The sequence below is a fragment of the Falco punctatus genome (genome assembly GCF_963210335.1).
Source record: "Falco punctatus genome assembly, chromosome: 1".
Taxonomy (NCBI): Eukaryota; Metazoa; Chordata; class Aves; order Falconiformes; family Falconidae; genus Falco; species Falco punctatus.
The window spans coordinates 58926134-58945070 of record NC_137580.1 but is presented as its reverse complement, the minus strand read 5'-3'; the positions used below and the strand labels follow the sequence as shown (position 1 = coordinate 58945070).

Here is an 18937-nt window from a genome sequence, read left to right as displayed (position 1 = left end):
TTGCTGAAGTTGATACAGTGGTTGTATTGCAAATAGTAGCTATGAAAGTAATGAACAAGCCTATGGTAGTAGTACGACTATATTGGTTTCCCCAATGTTACTTTTTTACAAAAAAATATTACAATTTCACTAAAAGAATGAAGTAATTAAATGTTAAACTGAAAGCCAGTTCAAATAAATTGAAGTAAAATGTTTATTACAGATTAAAAGATCTCATTTGAACTCTACAATAAATGGGACGGAATGAGCTGAGGCACAACACTCGAAGCATCTAGTAGCAATACTCACATATTTGATAGACTGTGTCCATTATGTATCTGTACTTGGACAGCTCTTTAAATCACAGTGATTTTAGAAGCAGTTAAATAAAACTTGTGGTGCAATTCTTGTAACAAATTAAAGGCAGACTATAAGAAAAGGTATATTTATTCTTCAAAGGCTTTATTTTTAATAGCTTCCATTATTTTACAAATAATGTACAGCAGAAGTGTCATCATACTTTCTTATTCTTTTCTAGCATCCCGATGTGTTTGCTGGTTAATGAACATCTCAGCCTGCTAGCCAGAAAGTTTCCAGAAGTCAAGTTTCTCAAAGCCATTGTGAACAGCTGTGTTCAGAATTACCATAACAGATATTTGCCCACAATACTTGTATATAAAACTGGTGAAATAAAAGGCAGCTTCACTGGAGTAGCTGAATGTGGGGGAATACATCTTAAGGTGGAAGGTATGAGAAATATTTTAAAACAATTCATGTTATAGAAATGTTATGTTTGTAATCATTAGATCTAAAGATCATTGTTTAAAGGTGGAGAAGTTTTTTGATTACATTTGCAGAAAAAAAAGTCTACAAAACCCAAAGAATTTATGTAATTCTGCAGTAGGAATACTGGGTAAGCATGGATATTTTGCAGTTTCATGGTTATAGATATTTTACTGAGATAAACAAGTTGTCGCAAGGGTGGCTCCATTTTTTGTTGTTGTTGAGATGGATCTTGGCCTTAATAGAAGTCTTTTTCCTCTTTTGTAATTATCAGAACAAATTGTAATTTGTTGTTACAGAGCTCGAGTCAAAACTAGCAGAAGTTGAAGCAATAGAAACCGACTTAGAAGAAACCCCCCAAAGACATTATGAATAAGATGACACGATCAGCACAAAATATTTTTGCTCATGAAGACACCAATACAAAAAGCTGTGATACGAAATGCTGTGTTGCTTGAGAAAAATTGAATGCAGATCATTTTTTCTGACACAAATTAACTCAAATACTTTTTTTTTTCTCCTTTGGCAAGTCTGAAACTATAAATTTTTTTTGTTTCCATTGTGGTTTTTTTTGTGAAAGAAATTGACATAGTGAATGAAAGCCATATTTACCTTTAGATATGTATAGATGGCTGTCACTGACACAGAGAATCTGGATTCTTCATTTCATACAAACTCTGCTTAAATGGAATGGAATAAGGAGGGTAGTAACTGGTAGGTTCTAATTCATACTTTATTATTCCTTTTAGCCAGCATAAGTAGAAGATACTCCTTTAATTCACAGTGAAATGACTAGTGGAACTCTGCTCAAAGTACCTTCCGAGTTCCACCCAGTGAAAAGGTGACACAAAGACAATAATGTGTATAGTGATATAAAATCAGGATTTGGCTCTGAATCCATTGACTAACAGTTCCGTTTGTTTGACATGTGTTCAAGAATTTTCTCCAGTGTCTAGGATGATCTTCCCACTCTTTTAAAACACTGACAGTTGGATCAGTTTTTCCTTCCTAATAAAAATAAGTATATTCTTAACAAAAATGTTTACAACTGTAGATAAGCAAAACTACAAGAAAGCATGCTCCCGATTCAGGTAGGTGTTACGCTCCCATACATGCAAGGTGTGAAGAGAGACAACATGCTATCTCTACTTTGTTTTTCTGAAGAATTACTACTAGTTACTAAAGATCTTGTGGCAAATTTGATATATGCATCATGATGTTATTTTTAGCCTCCTGGCTTCTTGACTATATTCTAGTTCTGATAATTATGCATTTTTATTGAAAATATTCCTGCATTTTCTCCTGGATTTTTCCATTCCTGCTGTATCCTATTATCTTTACTACATTTCATCATAGGAACATTATCTATGCTTTGCATGAGTAATGAAATGATTAGTTTTGTTTGTATCACATTTTCCTCAATTGAAAGCTAGAAATAGAGTATGAATCAGTAACTAAGAAAGTGTTTTTATCCTAATGCTTTTTAAAATTCCTCCAGCGGAAAAACTGAGCTCATGGTTCGCTCTTTAGCAGCGTTACTGTTAAAGAGGTTCCTATCCCTACAATACCTCTGCATAAGACTTCAGTCACAAGGTGACTCAAATGGGGAAACTGACCCACCTGAAAAGTAACCCAGAAAGAAAAATCCATGAGATTTTTGCAGCCAAGTCAAATTCCTTCATTCCAGACACAAACACTAATGAGGCTTCTACAGATACATGTTTGTAACTACACTTTTAGATATATTGCTGTTTAGGAGATGAACTGAAAAATAAACAGCCTTGTCACTGAGAAAGAAAACTGAGAATATTTACATACTATTACCACTGAGCAATGTTTTATTTTACAGAAAACAGTTTGCTGCAATGTCTGCTGCATGCAGAGCAGGTTTATGCAAACATAACTGCATATTTAAGCATATTCCACTTCTGTAGTAGGCAGTGTGGCTGGAATCTGTTACAGCTGTACATAAAGACCTTGCAGTATCAGTTAGTCGTCTCTGAGTAACATTTACGATACCTGATGTTTGCATTTTTAGCTGGGCTTTTTCACAACTTTCTCCACAAAGTCGGTAATATGGGCTCATCTTACAGTTTTTGTAAGCTTTAATATCACACAAACACAATAACACTTTTATTATCAGAGACAGTCTTGCAAACTCCTATGATAGCTATGATGCTGAAATGATACATTTTTCCGAACAGATCTACATCTCGTCGCTGTGTAGCGACATAGCCTGCCTAAAAAATCCTTCAACCCCATACAGGGCACTTCAGTCAATCGAGTTCACAATTACTTTTACCATGCCACCACACCACCACCACCACCACCCCCCCAAACTGTAAGCAAATGAGAAGCACTGACTAAAATCACGGCTTTTCAGTCAGAAAGCAGCAAACTCTTGCTGTGAGCCTTCCATCAGCTTGGTGGTCCAGAAACCTCTCAGACCTCAACAGCCAATGTTAGTACTGTACAAAATAAATTGTGCAAACCGTGTAGTATTAGTACAGTGTCTTAGAAATGCCAGAGTTTTATTAGGTGCTGAGATTTTAAATTCAGCTAGGGTCATTACTTATTTTTAACGTTAGTAAGACTATTCTATAAAATTGGTATCAACAGCATTGCACGCTAACAAAAGGCCCGAGACGGTCAAGTCTGCTCTCTGCCACTCCGTTAGTTTTACCCTTTGTGCACACCGATAAAAGAAACCACCGACCGCCGTCAGGGTTACTCGTATCCCCGAATGACTCGTGCTGCCACGTCCGTTCCCCGCGAGCACCCGAGCTGCTGCCGGCTGCCCTCTGGGAACGAGCGAACGCGCCGTGCCAAGCGCTCAGGCACTGCCCGGAACGGCCGTTCGCACCGGGTTTACCGTTCGGGCAGGGAGCCCCCGCCGAGGGCTCGGCCCCGAGCTCTGCGCCCGCCCGCAAACCCAGCCCCGCAGCACCCCGGCTGGCGGCGGCCGCCTCGCCTGTGCCGCAAGGCGGCCTCGCTCGCAGCCTCCCGCGGCGCCGCTGCCCGGAGGCGGAGCACGGCCGGGCGACGACCCCGCTCCCCGGCTCCCCACCTCGCAGCCCGGCTACCGTCGGCCCGGCGAGCCCCGGGGCTCCGAGCCGGAGACGCGGCGCTACCGGGTCCGGCCGAGTCGGGCTTCCCCGGTCCCGAGGCGCCCGGACGCGACCCCGCGAGAGCGCCGCCCCCCGCGGCCGATGACCGATGGCCCACGCCCCGCCCGGCAGCGCGGCCGCCGCCATTTCCTCCTCGAGCGGAGCGGAGCAGCAGGGAACCGGGTGAGGTGAGGCGAGGTGAGCCGAGGTCAGGCAGGCGCGGCGCCCACTGCGCCTGCGCGCCCGCCCGCGCCCGGCCCCTCCCCTCCCCGCCTCGCCCCGCCCAGCCGGCCGCGGGCGGGCGGGCGCGCAAGCGTGGAGGGCAGGCGGCGGGCCCGGGCTCGCCCCTCCGCCCGCCACCGCCGCGCCGCGCCTGCGCCCTGGCGGGGCCCCGCGCGCGGGCCGGGGCGCTCCGGCTTGCAGTGCGCCTCGGCGCACGCGCGGTGGCGCGAGGCGCCGCGGCTGCCGGCGGTGGGCTCGGCGGCGCAGGCGCGGTGGCGGGGGACTCCCGGGCCCGGCTGCTGGCGCTGCCGCTGGAGGAGGCTCTGTGCCGGCGGCGGGCTCGGGGCTGCGCGCAGGGAGCGGCTTTCGCCGGGAGAGGTCGGGCGGGCAGCGGCCGCGCGCGGCCGGGTAAGGAGAGCGCCGCGGGGCGGGGCGGGCGGCTCCGCCGGGCCCGGCTGCGGCGGGGGGGGAAGGCGGGGGACGCCGCGGCGCGGGGCCGTTGAAGTTTGACAGCGCCGGCGGGTCCCCCGCCGCCGGGGCAGCGGCGGCCCGCGGGGAGGGCAGCGGCTGCCCTTGGGCAGGGCGCGGGCCGGGGCGGCCGCCGCCGGAGACGGGGGGCGCTCGCGGGGCACCCGCTAGGCCCGGTGACCCACTTTGCTCCTGTCACAACTCCCGGGCACGTTTGGAGTCCTGCCCGCCTGGCCCTGCGCCCGCCCGGGCCGCTCCCGCCCCCGCCGCCCGGGCTGCTCCCTGGCATCCCCCGCCGCCGGGCCGAGCCGTGCCGAGCCGCGCCGAGTCCCCGGCCCCTCGGCGGTGGGGCGGGCAGAGCCGCGGGCGGCGCCTCCCCCCGGGGCACGTCCGTCGCTCCCCTCCGTGGGGCGGCTCGTCTAGCGGGTGCCGGAGGGGCTCGCCCGGCCCCGCTGCCCCACGTGCGGGGGAGCTGCTCCGTGCAGCGCGGTGAGCGGGGAGGGTGTTTACGGGGCGGGCGGCCGCCGAGGGACCGCGGCGGCGGGTGCGGGCCCGGGCCCTCCCTGAGGCGGGACGGCGGTGCGGGGCCTCCGGCGGCGCCGAGCGCCGCTGCGGCAGGTGGGCTGGCGCTGCGGGGCTCGGTACGCACCACGCTGGATTATGTTTTTCGCTCCGATAACTTTATTGCGGTGCCTGCAGCGGGTTCATGCTGTTAAATGGAAGGATTTCTCGGTAGCTCCTGGTCCTCTCCCGGCTTACGTGCATCCTTGGGATCAGTGTGTCAGACACTCCGTGTGTGAAATATGACGAGCGAGGGGCTGGAAATCCGTGGCACTTCGGTTTTGTCTTTCTGTTAAGGTAGATTTGGATTCTCGGTGGGCTTCACTTTCAAATTCCTGGTACTTTAGGCCTGGATTTGAAATGTATTTTTCATGAGGAAGAGTGGCCGTGTACTAATCAAATGTATTTGTAGCAAGGTATTTTTGTAAGGCCGTTGTGTTCATGTTTGTGTTAAAAGTTGACCTACTAAGGCACAAAGAAAGATACAGCTCTGGCTGGGGTATGAAGTGGCATGGAGAGGCCGATCGTAGAGCCTGATCCTCTGAATACTTAAAGTATTTTTTTTATTGTTATTTTTCCTTTTATTTTATTACATGGCTTGACAGGCGGTGCTTTCGGTGGCAGTGTTGCACCCAGCTCGCACCTCTTTGCTGCCCCCCTCAGCCGCACCGGCACAACGGTTCGTGGAACCCTGTCCCGTAATCGAGTTGGGGAAATGATCCAGGTTAAAATTAACTACCTTTTTTTTTTTTTTTTTTTTTTTTTCTTTTTTTAAATGCGGTTATATTTAACCCAGATCATTTCTCCGGGTGACAGGTGTGCCAGAAGGCAAGAGGATTGTTTAAGCAAATACTCTAATGGAAGAAGTACTTGAGAAATACACCTGGCAAAGTTCAGTATGAGCAGTTAGTTTTGTTTCACACTGTTCAGTCTTACAGGAATAAAATAAAATTGATTTTGTCTATACTTATCTGTGGGGTTTGGGCCAGCTATTTGAAATTAGACAGGATTTGACTGTTATAATAGAGAAATTCTGCTTGACAGGACAAGTAACTGCATTTTTTTTTCTTAATAAACTATTGATTTGCATACATATCCATTTAAGATACTTTCTCAAATGTGTTACAGAGACTGCTTTCAGATTACCAAACATTACGTATTTGGGGTAGGGTTTTTTTGCTTGAATGTGAATGCTAGCATTTTTAACATCTGAGAATTCTGTTGGTAAGGCAAGAGTTACCTCATAAGAAACAGTCCAAACAGGAAAAAAATAACTCCGGGGTTGATATTTAATAGCTTAAGATGTCATTCAGCCATGTCTTGTTTTTTATTTCTTCCGCTTCATGTTCTACATAGGAAAGTTTAATACACATAGGTAAAATAAAAGGATGTGAGGAAACAGAGAATGTTTTCTTTATTAATGCACTAAGGACCCCGTAAACTGTATTGTAGCTAATTTTACTCTTTTTGTACTCCGTAATTGAAAAAATGAATGGTAATTATTTTAAGTTTAATTTATAGTATTGGGTAATTATCTTGTTAGTATAGAATTTCACTGAAGTCATGAATCTTCGTGGATGGATTGGTCTTGCCAAGGAAATTGCTGCTTTCAAGAGCTTTCAGCTTTTGCTATTTTTTTGCCCCTATTCTAAATCTGTGCAGAAAGTTGAAGGTATAAATTAGTAGTACAGATACTGACCCCCACCTTCCCCATGTGTTCTTTGTATGAAATGTTCTATATCAGTTTGAAAAGTTGTGAAATTTTTACTAAAAATTATAGACTTGTGTTGAAAATAGCTGTGAATCAAAAATGCAGTTTGCTTCTCTAGGTAATTTCATCTTTGAAAACAGCTCCCTTCTTAGCTGTGCACCCCTTCAGGAGATATGTGTAGTTTGCTGTCTGAAGCCTCACAGCTTCAGCCTAATTTTGTAGATTGAAAACTGAATAGTTCTCCTCTTACAATAGAAAATCAGTACCCTAATACAGTTTTTAATACAAAACACACTATAATCAGGAAGAAATGGAATTACAGCTAAGGTGCCTTCCTTTTTATCATATTGTAATGAGTTAGTTTTTCTTGAGGAAAAGACTTTGGTAGATGTTTGAAGTAAGGAAAAATACATTTTAATGTTTCAGTATTTCTAAAGTCCTAGTTTCCGTATGAATGCTAGAAATTGTAAAGGCCAGATGATAAAGCAGACCTAGAGATGTTTCCAAGGTTAGGTGGTATTAGTAGTTGGTTGTGTAGCAAAGACAATAGTAGTTGTTTCTGCCATTCTTACCTTCTATTTATTTGTTTTGCAAAGTATTTTTAACCTTTCTACGTTGAGTTAGTTCACCCTGTAGAAAGCTGTAGTGGCACTGCTGTAGGGGAGGCAGGAACAGGAGAGAGTCAACAGGCTGCTGGGAGAGCAGTAGCTGTTCTAAGGTAAATTTATCTCTGGAGGGGAAAAAAATAATCAGTGGGACTACAGACAGACAGTGGCCAAACCATTCAGCTGTCTCTCTGATCTTCTACTAATACTGAATTATTAGTAGTAGTATTGGTATTAGTATTTTGAATTTAGTGATCTTTCAGAATACAAAGAGGTGTAGGAAGCACACCTTCAGTCATGTAACAGAGTCTGAAATGAAAGATTCCAGTGTCTGAAATGTAACTTTGGCACGAGCAAATTCGGCCGTATCAGTTGGGAGGATATCTCACTCGCTTCTGTGGGTGATCCACCCTGCGGAAAACAGTTTACTGCTGCAGTTGGTTATTTTGTTAATTCAGTTAATGGGGATCTGTAATAATTTGAAACTGTTTGTTGGACATTTCCCCCATTCATTTGCTGCAGGAGTTAAAGATGTGAAACGCAAAATTAGAGAAGAGGAAGGAGACTCATGGTTAATGCAGCTGTGTGCTGCCCTGAAGGATGGAATTCTCAGCCCTTACTGTTGCCACAAAATTACTTTGTAATGCAAAAGCCACTTTAATTTTGGCATACGTCATGCCTGAGTGTTTAATTTTATAGTCTTAATATTCTCTTACCATACTGTTTGTGTATAATATAAATTCTTAATTATAGCCGCTTTCAGAATATATAATCATATATGTAAAAAGTTTCAGTGCTCTGCGGTTGTCATATTTAGTATTATGTGGAAGCAACAAGGCTTCTCAGATTCTTTCAACACTTCAGCGTTATAACTTTGGACTCTTTCCAGTTGTTACATTTTGTCATTAAAATCACTGAATTAGTTTTCTCACTCTGCACTGATGATCTGAGGAGCATTGCTGAGTATATTATAAAATCATCATTAATAGTATTAATATTTTATTTAATATAGATCCTTAAAAATTAGATATACCCACAAAATTCAAGACCGATAAAGACTTACATTTAGAGGGTGAAGCTTATGAAGCTTAGTAGATACTATGGGTATTCCTCATCTTCGTGATAAAAATGTAGTCAAGTTAGGCATTAAGATGGCTACTTCAGTGCTTTGTCCTTAAAACTGTGTGTTTAATAATCTCAGTGTATGTGAGAAAGCTTCAGTTTTGAAGTTTATATCATTTTACCCATAATGACAGCCTGGTACCACAAGATAAATGGCACTAGGCTATTATCCTTATGTTAAAACAGAAGAAAATTGTTCCTGCAGTAAGACAGCTCCATTCAAAGTGAATTTAAAAACAAATATGTGTGGCCTTGTTCTCCTCTCAGAAGTTTTTGATATATGTTACTTTGGTATATGGCCAGACCCATAAAATAATATAGAGGAGTCAAAACTGTGTTTTAGATGAATTTTGGGTGTCTAGCCCCAAATAAAATTGTAGCCACATGTTGTTTAAATTTTATGGATCTCCTAGGTTTTCACTAGTAAAGTTTTCTAAACACCTTGAAGTTTTGTTCTCACTGAGCTCTTCCATAATCTTGTCGCAACTGAGCATCTTGGCATCTAAACCTTTTTACTATTCATAAATTAGGCAAGATGTAAATTAGGCATTCATTTGTCCAAAGGCATGTTCAAACCACGCCTTGGGCACGCCTATGGGACTGGACTCGGACCAAAACCCTGTGGTGACTATCCCTTTTGTTCAGAAACACAAAGAGGTGAGGAGGAAGAGGTTTTGTTGATGGCTTCTTTAAAAAAACCACAAAAGCAAACAACAAATCAGCAAAACCCCAAACCCTAAAAATCCATTTTTCCTTGTGTACAAGATGATTAAAGTCTAATTGGGCCAAAGAGAGATACTAGACCAGTTATTTTTTTGGAGAAAAAGGAATTGAGTACCTGTGTTCTGGCCTATGCTCCGTAACCTATTTTGTATTTTATTGCATTTAAAATTTTAAATGACATTAGGAGCTGGAAACCAGCACTTGTCCTCTTGTTTGGGTGCCCTTCTCTGTAGACAGGCATGCACACTGCTGGTTCCACCCTGTCCAGCAAAGCTTTGCTTTTTATTTTTTCTTCCATGTTCTGAAGATTGCCACTGAAATGAGAAGTTATGAGTTCATTCATCTTCCTAGTGCAACATGGATTCTGCTGAGAGATTATGGTTTGAACCCCTTCTGGCAGAGTAGAGGCTGGCTTTCAGATTTCTCTGTTCCAGGTTACTGTGCTGTAACCCTGTGCTGCTGGGCAAAATGAGAGCACATCTTTTTCCTCCTGCTCGCATATTAAAGGGAATATATTACTCCTGTTTTATGGGAAGAGCTTACCTATATACATCAAGGACGAGGACCAGGATTGTGAGTACTAATCATACCTCTGTCCTAGGCCTTCAGAAACAGGTGAAGGCATAATATTGTGTTCACTCGTTACCGTTATGGTTTGCATCTCTACTAACTTTTTCAGAAGTCTTGCTGAGTGATGCAAGTCTCCCTGGCTTTAGTGCTTTAGAATTGCGGATCCCATTGTATGAAATTCTCTTTTTGTGCCCTGCTGATATTCTCTTCTAGTGAAGACTATACTTTAGGATAGTATTGCCTATTACAGCCAGAGCAGGCAGGAGAACTTAATTAGTAACTCATGATGTGGTAGTGATGTTGTTGTGGGACACTTAGAAGGGAAGGAGTATCTGGGAATGGGCTGATCATTCAGCAGGATGTCTGAATTTTAAGTGCTTTGTAGTATGGTATAGTATTGCTAACAACATAATCTACAAGAGTTTTTAGGTTCAGCTCCACAAGTTTGTGAGTGTATTGCTCAGTTGCTTGCAGAAGGATGGTCTCAGATCCCATAAGCATCTCATAATCTGCTGAGCTGGTAGATACCCAGAAAGTTCCAGCACTTTCTTTTAAATACCATCGGAGCAAGTATTTGTGAACATACAGGAGGCAGGCTGGCCTGTTAAAAGTGGCTCTTGTAGGAGGGAAGAGGTTAATGTGTGAATTTCCTAGCACGTACATTACAAATCTTGAAGAAATACGTATTTTTACTTACTAAATTATTATCTTAGAGAATGTGATGTGTTAAGCTACCTAATAAAAAAAAATACTCAAATTGTATTAATATAGCTAATTTTATATTTCCAATTCTGAAAATGCTGGTGCTGTTGTAAATAAAACATAAATCACCATTTTTACATTTGACTAAAGTTTTTAATGACATAGTAAATATTAGTTTCTGGCATTTAAGAGCATTTGATGTTTGGTGGCTATTTCATTGCATATTTAATGTAATATCAGAGATTGGCTCTTGTATTTTGAGTTGTGGCTGTCACTGATGTGCACCCTGGTAGAATAATATTCCATCAGTTTGATGGCTGCTGGTGAGGAGGTGGTTGTGAATTCTGAGAGGGTAAACTTCTACTGTTGTGGTAAGGTAGAAGTTTGTAGTTTTTCAGATGAATCAGGGTAGAGAAATGCCAAAGGTTTGGATTTTCATCAGTCATCTGAAGGCTTCAAGATATATTAGGGGAAAAACTGCCTTGTGACATGGAGCAGTCCTTAGTCCTCTAAAGGTATATTGGAAACCTAGGCATGAAGTTGTAAACTGTCAGAGAAATTGGAAAATGTTTTGCCAAAATCTGTGTGTTTCCTTTGGCTCAGTAAACAATCAAGAAATTTTCTCCATTAAAAAGCTGTAGGGAGTTGCCTTTTTTCCTTAAGCCTGATTCCCTAAGAAAACGTGATTTATGCTTTTTCCTTGTTTTCTCTCATTCTTTCCGTATGTATTCACCAATTGCTTTTGAAGTCATTGACCAATTGCAACCATGTTTGTAGGAGGGATAGAAATCTCAAAGAGTAATGTTCCCTCAGGTTTTGGGAAAATAGGCAAGCTGGGTAGAGAGAAATGTGTCACTACACACGCACACCCACACACCCACCCAGAGAGAGGGAGAGAATACAATGCCAGTTTGGCACTGACCTGTTTTTTTTTTCAGCACGTGCTGGGTCTGTGTTGGGTAGGAGAACAGGAGGTGGTTGTGCCAGCGGGGCTTGAGGAGACGGGCAGAACACTGGGGTGTTTTGGAAGGGGCTACAGGGACTGAGAATATCGTGCTGTGTCAGAGGGATGATGTGGCAGGAACTGGCTTCGGAGGGTGGGGGAAAGGGGAATAGAGCTATCAGGATTGTGCTTTACTGCCTGCTGAAGAGCTCGCTTGATGATAAGCTGCTAAAAGATATTTTGACCCTTAACCAGGCAATTATTGTCCTGATCAGAATTACATGATAGTGTTTCATTGACTGGAGGGTTGCCTGACTCAGTTTGGTCTTTCTGAATTTATAATAGCTTTAAGCTGTGATTAATATTTTCCCATTGTTTCAGGGGGGAAATGGTTTTTATGTGTTTTTCTTTGACAAGACTAGAACTTAGACCTCACTTTCAGTAGTAAAGAGGAAAAGAAAGTATAACCTGAGCCTAAGAAATTGGACTTTTCCATTTAAAGGCCATAGCAAGTAAGTGCTTTTAATAGTGGAGAGATAAAACTGAAAGGGTGCTGTCTGAAATTGCTGTTTGTACCAGGTATTGTATGAAATATGTCCATTAATAGCCAAAAAATGGGATTTTTCTTTCAGCGTAATAACAAAAGGTAGTACCTCCCAAATGGGATTTCCTGTAAACCCATTCTTCTTTTAGTTGGATATGATGTATATAGTAGAATAGCTCATCTAGAGTTGTTAGTTGAAAAGCAGAAGGAGCTGGACTTGTGTCTAGAAGGACATTTCTCTGGTTCTTTCCCATCTAGCATATATTTGCGTTACCTATGAATCATGATAAACAGTAGACTGCAATTTACCTCATTATGTTGAATTTGTACAATTTTTACCAAGTCTTGGTGGAGAATTGTAGTGTGTGCTGCTGATAGGTTTAGAGAAGCTTCTCATAGACTTAGTAATGGTGAAAGAAAAGAAAACTTCATTAGCTTGCTACTTTGTTTTCTGGAGAATTCCCTGCTCAATAGTGTCAAATATACTTTTCAAGCCTTCCATAACCAATACAATCTTCACAAATTTTATAGTACTCACAAATTTTAATTCATTAATTCTGAGTATTAAAATACTTCAGTTTTAAAATATCTGGACTGCAGAATAGTTAGGTGGCTTTGGCTTGTGCTTATTTTAAAGTAGTTTTCGTAGTAACAAATAGTCAAAAGGAAACCAGATTTTCCTCTGACTATGAGTAGAAAGCAAGTAGCAGCATGAATCACAGCTTCCAAGAACTGTCAGAATAGGAATGCAGATTCTCACACACACACATACGCTTTCCTCACTGTCAATTTTAATGTAGTAATGTGATTTAATAAAGTTTTTCTTGCCATCCACAGCAGCAACATTCCTTATATGTAATCAAGCTACTACTAGCAGTTGTGTGGTTGAGGACAAAACTAGAGTGTGGAATTAGTATGGTACTTCCAATGGTAATCTTGGCAATTTTGCTTACAATATGTTTTCTGAAAATGTTTGGGTTTTTTTTTTCAAATACTGTACTTCAGGGTTTTTTCAAAATGTTTTTCCAACTCATAAGCATTACTTAAACATCTTGTGCTGCACTAAAGCTTTTCATGATGTTTCATAGATAATAAGATACCATTCCAGCCTTGAAGAGCTTGTGATCTGAATTTCACTGACATAGAAAATGAGGAGAATGACCTCAGAAAGGGGAGGACAAGGGTTCAAATGAATAAGTGAGTCACAGTGAGTGAATTAAACAGAGTAAGGTAGATCAGCAGGGAGAAAGATGAGAATATAGAAGCAAAAGACAGCATAAAGCAAGCCCGAATAGTACAAGGATTTGAAGGAAAAGAAGGGAAATGGTTTGTTTTGCAGGCTCTGGAAGGCATAGTAAAATCAGAAGAGTAGTCTGAATCAAGATGAAGAGTAACTAGAAGGTGTTAGGAAATGGGGCAGGAAAACATAGAAACTTAAAAATTATGTTGAGTGGTTTGGCTTTTATGAACAAAAAGATGAGACAGGAAAAGGATTTGAGATTGTGCTGGTTTGATTGGTTTTGCAGGTGAGTCAGGACACAAATTCTAGTGCTAAGAGGTTTTTTTAACCCCTTAAGAAGCGTAGCTGTCTCTGACTCACTTTTAAAGTGAGTGGCAAAACAACAGGCAGCTGTGCCTGAAAATTCAGTGTTGAGCATTCATGTTGCTCTGTCACTACCTTCTATTACACGCAGTTTTTGTGTAAGCTGGAGGACTTTTTCTGAGTTTCAGTGTAACTGACATGGAGCTATAGAAACTTCAAACATCAAAGACAATTGAAGCTACCACTTTCAGTCAAAAGGATCACAATTTTTTTTCATTAAATAACTGAAATTGCTTTTCAAAGTTACTTCAGTTAAACTGGTACTACCTTTATATAGACAATTTGAACAAATTTATGGCTGATTTATATTGAGTAATGTTAATGTTTGTATTGCTGGCATAAGAAACTAAAAATAATCTCTTACAAAATTGTATAGATTGTCCTTTAAAATGGCATCTAGATGCTTGTCTTGCCCCATAGAGTATAGTTTGCCATTTCTTATCTATATACTGGTATTTGATTCAAAACTGGTTTCTAACATCAGAATATTTCATTGTATTGTATAGAAAGTAAATAAGAGAGGTAGGTTGTAATGGTCTACTTCTCTTTCCCTATTAGGCTTGTCCGGTAGACCACCTTCAAACATTACCCACCTTCTTCCCCAGCTTGACGCCGCCTTCTTTCTGTGTTGTATGTACTGGGGGACAAGGTGGTAAAGAACAGGGGATTTGAAGTTCCTGGGTTTTGTTATCTTACGTCAAAGAAATCTGCCTGTCTTTGCATACGATGGAAGGAAATAGATTTGTGTATACCTTCAAGGATGTACTTTGCCACATGGGAGTGCTGGATAGAAAACATCAATAGTGATAAATAGCAGTAGTTTTCCCAGCAGGATTGTAGTCAGTGAGATTATATTACCAAATTGGTGCATGTGTATTTAAAAGACAGCACTGTATGTAGGAATACAGAATTTGTGTAGTAGATTGGAAGCTATTTCCTTGTGTAATAAGTAGGGTGTGTCTAGAAATCTCTATTGCTTAGTTAGCTTCTGCTCAGTACAGCTTACTGGAATTAGTTTTTCATTAGTGAGAGGAAGATGGTTGAGTCTTTCTGACGCTGTTGTTCTGCGAGAGTTTTACACTATGTTCTGAGGTAGATTTCTAAAATCGTGTCTGTGTTTGAACCATAATACACAAAGAGTTAAGATTGATGTATTTACTCTCCAGAAATTTGCATGTTGTATTATTGCAAGGTCATAACACACCCCAAAGCAATTTTAATATAGTAATTGTAGTATTAATATTTTGTAGACAGTGTTAGAACTGTAACTTTAATGTTAACCGTTAGGCTGTTGCATTTGTCTCGCAGATTTGGATTTCAGGCAGAGCCACAGCTACGTAAAAGGTGGTATATGGTTGATTTTCAACTTCTTCATGTGTATTTACTTCATCATGTTGAATAGAGGAATTGGAAAATGAAATTGTGGACAGTTCAGGGATGGTATTAAAGTGACTGAAATGACAGGAGAGAAAACAGAGCAGCAATCAAGGGCTCACCTCTAAATGTTGTTTTGAATGGGTTCATCTTTATAAAACTGTGGGGTTTTTTTTGTTGTTTTTCAGAAGACTGTGCCAAAGAAGGCTTTTGCTCAGATGACATCACATTTGGACTACTAACGCTATCCACCCACTCTACCAAGGCGCAATGCATTTCTAGGTAATTTAAGTCAGTATTTAGATTTTGTTGCTACTAGGACAGTAATGCTTTAAACAGAGGTGTCTCTTATTCAACCTCAGGCAAGGTAGACGTTCCATTTCAATTTGAGATTGAAATTAATGTCATGTGGGGCCAAGAATAAACTTCAAATAAGCTTTTAATAAGCTTTCATCCTGTACACTGGAGCATGGAATGAAACAATTGAACTAACTGTACCTAAGCTGCCTTGGAAACTACAAGAAAAAAACCAAAAAATCCAACCCCATGATGGCACTGTCCACAGCAGTGAAGTGTGCTAATGTGGCCCTGTGGTTTCTGGAGACTGCATTAATATCTCTTCTAGGGATGTGTTGCAGTGAATGAGCGTATGTATTGCCGTGCTTACAGCTTTTTTGGATGTGGGTTTCTTTTTTTGTTTTGTTTTGTTTTGTTTTTTACAGATGCTTTTGTTAAAGTGGAGGTGGGCTTAATACCCCATTAATGTAAGAATATATAGAAAGCAACAGAATGCATCTTAATAGGCTCAAGTAACAGTATTCCTGTTCACATGTAGTTTTACTTGTGAAAACATTGTATCTCCCCTCTTCCTTGATTGGATACCATGTACTATCCAGCTGAAGATGGACCAGGAGATGCACAATTTCATCTTTGCAAGATTCATTCATTTCTTACCTTGTAGTAACGTTACTGATTGCTTTGCACATCCATGGTCACACAGAGAAGCAGAAAACAGGCAGGGTACTTCGTTTAAGGTTCACCTCATGAATGGCTGAGGGGGTTTGATTTGACATATCATGAGTATCACAGCCATGGCACTCTGTAGCCTCCATGTTATGTGTTTATGTGTTTTTTCTTTCTATGTAGATGTTATTGTTAATTTTTTTCAGATGTTCTCGTTTTTTGACTGAGTCAGAAAAACCTGAGAAACTGACCTATTTAAGTAGATCTGACATTGTGCCCATCTTGCTGAAACTGGATTATTTTGTCTTGCTGGCAGAAAGCCTTTCTATATTCCTAATGGTTTATCGTGCATTGGAGATGTTTGGTCATGCATGAAGTTTGGTCGTGAATGGAGTTCCAGGTAGCAGTGCTTGTAGTTAATGATGCTTGACACTTTCTATTCGAAGACCCTGGTTTTAGTTGTTTGTAGTTAGCAAGACTTATTGAGCAGTAATTCTTTGCATTATGTATCTGCTACAGCTAAAACTATATCAAAAGTCAGCCTGCATCTGAGAATGAGATGAGGGGGAGGAACGTACTGTTCTCTTGATTCAAAATGCAGTGCAAATCTTACCACTGAAAAGATGAAGCACCTGCGTATGTTAGAGCAAGCACTCATTTTAGGAGAAAACCTAAACTGTTACACAGCACTATCAGGCTATTTATTTTTTTTTTGTTCCATCCCAAACTCTTGCATTAGGCGGCATGATAGAATTCTGGAAATACAGCTTGTACCAGTTCAATGATTCGCCTAAATCCATTTCATCTATCCAAATCGGATGAGGTAGATATATTCCAAATCCTTTTAGTCATAACCAGACAGAGCTACTGAGCATGTTCTAGCTGGACTGTGAGAAGTAAACAGGCCTAATCTCCTCCATTGCATTTAATGTCAAGTACAAACACTGAGTAAGGAGACTCACTTTGCACTCCTTGTGCTTTTCCTTAACCCTGTCCCCAACCTGCTGTTGATTCTGTCTTTCAAATGCTGCTTCAGTAATATATTTCCATAACTGTTGTGCATTTTTGATTCAACTTTTCTGTATTCTTTGATTTTTCTTCTTTTTTGCTGCTCTTGTGCTCAGAACAGATCATAGTAAAATATTGTTTTGAACAGTGCATACTGTGTGGTTAAAAGTGACAAAAGACTTCTTTCTGAGCAGCCTGAAAACTTACATATGCTGTATATCTTTGGCGTTGCTTTTCAAGTAACCATTTTAGACCACGAGGACCTGCTTTGTTTTATAAAGAATTTGTGTTTTCCAGGTTGTACTTCTGTGTTCTTTACTGCTTGTGTCTCTGTGGGCTGTTTTCCTTCATCTTTATGTTTTCATTAGTCCTTTTGGGTTTATTCCTCAGTGCTTTTTTTTTTTTAACTTGTGCTGAAAATCCTCAGTTTAAAACTGTTCTTAAGTTGCAGAAATTTTGTATTTACTTATATAAAAACATTTTCCCACACATATTTTTTCTTAATGTTTTTCATAGAAGCATGAAAAGCAAATAACTAGAGAGAAAATACTTTTGACACTGATTTGCAGAAATAGAAGAGAGATTTGAAAGTTGTACCCTTTATCACTGACTTGTATGCATGTGTGAGTGCTTGCAGCAGTGCCTTTGTGCTTCTCTGGAAGCATGCCCATGTCACTAGTTGTGCAAAACCACATTTACTCAGGAGAACAGTGAAGTCAAACTATTCTCTAACTCAGATTTGTTCTTATACACCTGCTGTAGAAGTGCAATGAGTAAGGAATAGCAGCAGCACAATCAGAACCCATCCACAAGGAATGGGAAACATAGTATTGTAGAGCAGTTGGTTATTTTGCTCATAATTATTGGGGCTGCTCTGCCCGTAAGAGTGAAGAAAAACTGAAGCTCATTAAATTAAAATTTGTTAAATAGGGTATGGAGAGCTAATGATCTGAAAATCGTCTCTTGGATCCTAACTGAAATTTAAGGGAAAAAGAGAGATTGTTTCTGAGCAAGCCTAAGAGATTACCCTAGGTTTTTACGTTTGGATCAGAGGAGTTGGTTTAAATTAATGACATGCAGTGGTAGAGTTCACCGAAACACAGGTATGCCCTGGGCCAGGCAGAGAGGAGAGAGAGAGGTGCTGCGTGGGAGAAATCAGTGCCCTGTTTGTCTAAAGATTCAAATTATGAAAGAAATGACGACAGACTTACAAGACAGGCCGGAGACTTCTATTTCCACTTTTGCTGAAACTAGAATTTATATTGTGGAGGATGATCTTAATGTTTCCACCCCTCTCATTTGCTTATTATAGGACTGCACTGAACTTCCTTTTCAAATATTTTGGGGGTTTTGTGTTGAAGTGACCCAAGAGCATCTGGTGTTCATGAGTTACAGGAAGGTGGAATCTGTGTTTAGTATAGGAGTAAATTGAATTATTTATTGTTTCTTAGATTTTCATGGATTAAAAATGTAGTATTGAATTCATATTACAATTATGTAATTGCATCATAGGATTTTAAAAAAATCAGTGGAATAAGTTGTGGTGAAATTGTTGCTAACTTTTTTTTTATTATTAAAACCAGAATTACTTACAAACACTGGATTTTGCTTTTGAGCCCAGGTCCACACAGAAGGAAGCTTCTGAAATTAAAAGGATTGTCATTATAGTTAAATTTTTCAATTTATGTATATGTGAAAGTTTGTATAGCGTTATTTTGTGGCTTGTTTTTGTGTTTTTCTTAAAGAACAATTTTTCTTTGGGAATCGTTTTAAAGAAATCTGATTTTCATCTAAATTTTAGGAAAAGCAGAGTGAAGCCCATTCTTTCATTTGCAAAAATCTGGAAAATTACTTGGATATTGTATATTGAATGTCAGTGAAACTAGGTGAGTCTCTGAATATTTTAATTATTCTAAGCAATTAATGAGTTAATCATGTGTGACAAAATC

At 41.0% G+C, this 18937-nt stretch overlaps 1 protein-coding gene across 4 annotated transcripts in view; it reads left to right on the top strand.

The window, feature by feature from the left end:
* Positions 1-762: 762 nt before the first annotated feature.
* Positions 763-18937, top strand: part of LOC308063021 (uncharacterized protein) — a 32714-nt gene continuing 14539 nt past the window's right edge. For 3 of the 4 annotated variants that reach the window (XM_080385424.1, XM_080385423.1, XM_080385425.1), the window contains exons 1-3: positions 763-4499; positions 15206-15299; positions 18790-18874. In XM_080385424.1, coding sequence (XP_080241550.1) covers positions 3506-4499; positions 15206-15299; positions 18790-18868 — 1167 coding nt within the window. In that variant the 5' untranslated portion in view covers positions 763-3505 and the 3' untranslated portion in view covers positions 18869-18874. The remainder of the gene's footprint in view (positions 4500-15205; positions 15300-18789; positions 18875-18937) is intronic. The other variant, XM_080385426.1, reaches the window with a different exon arrangement.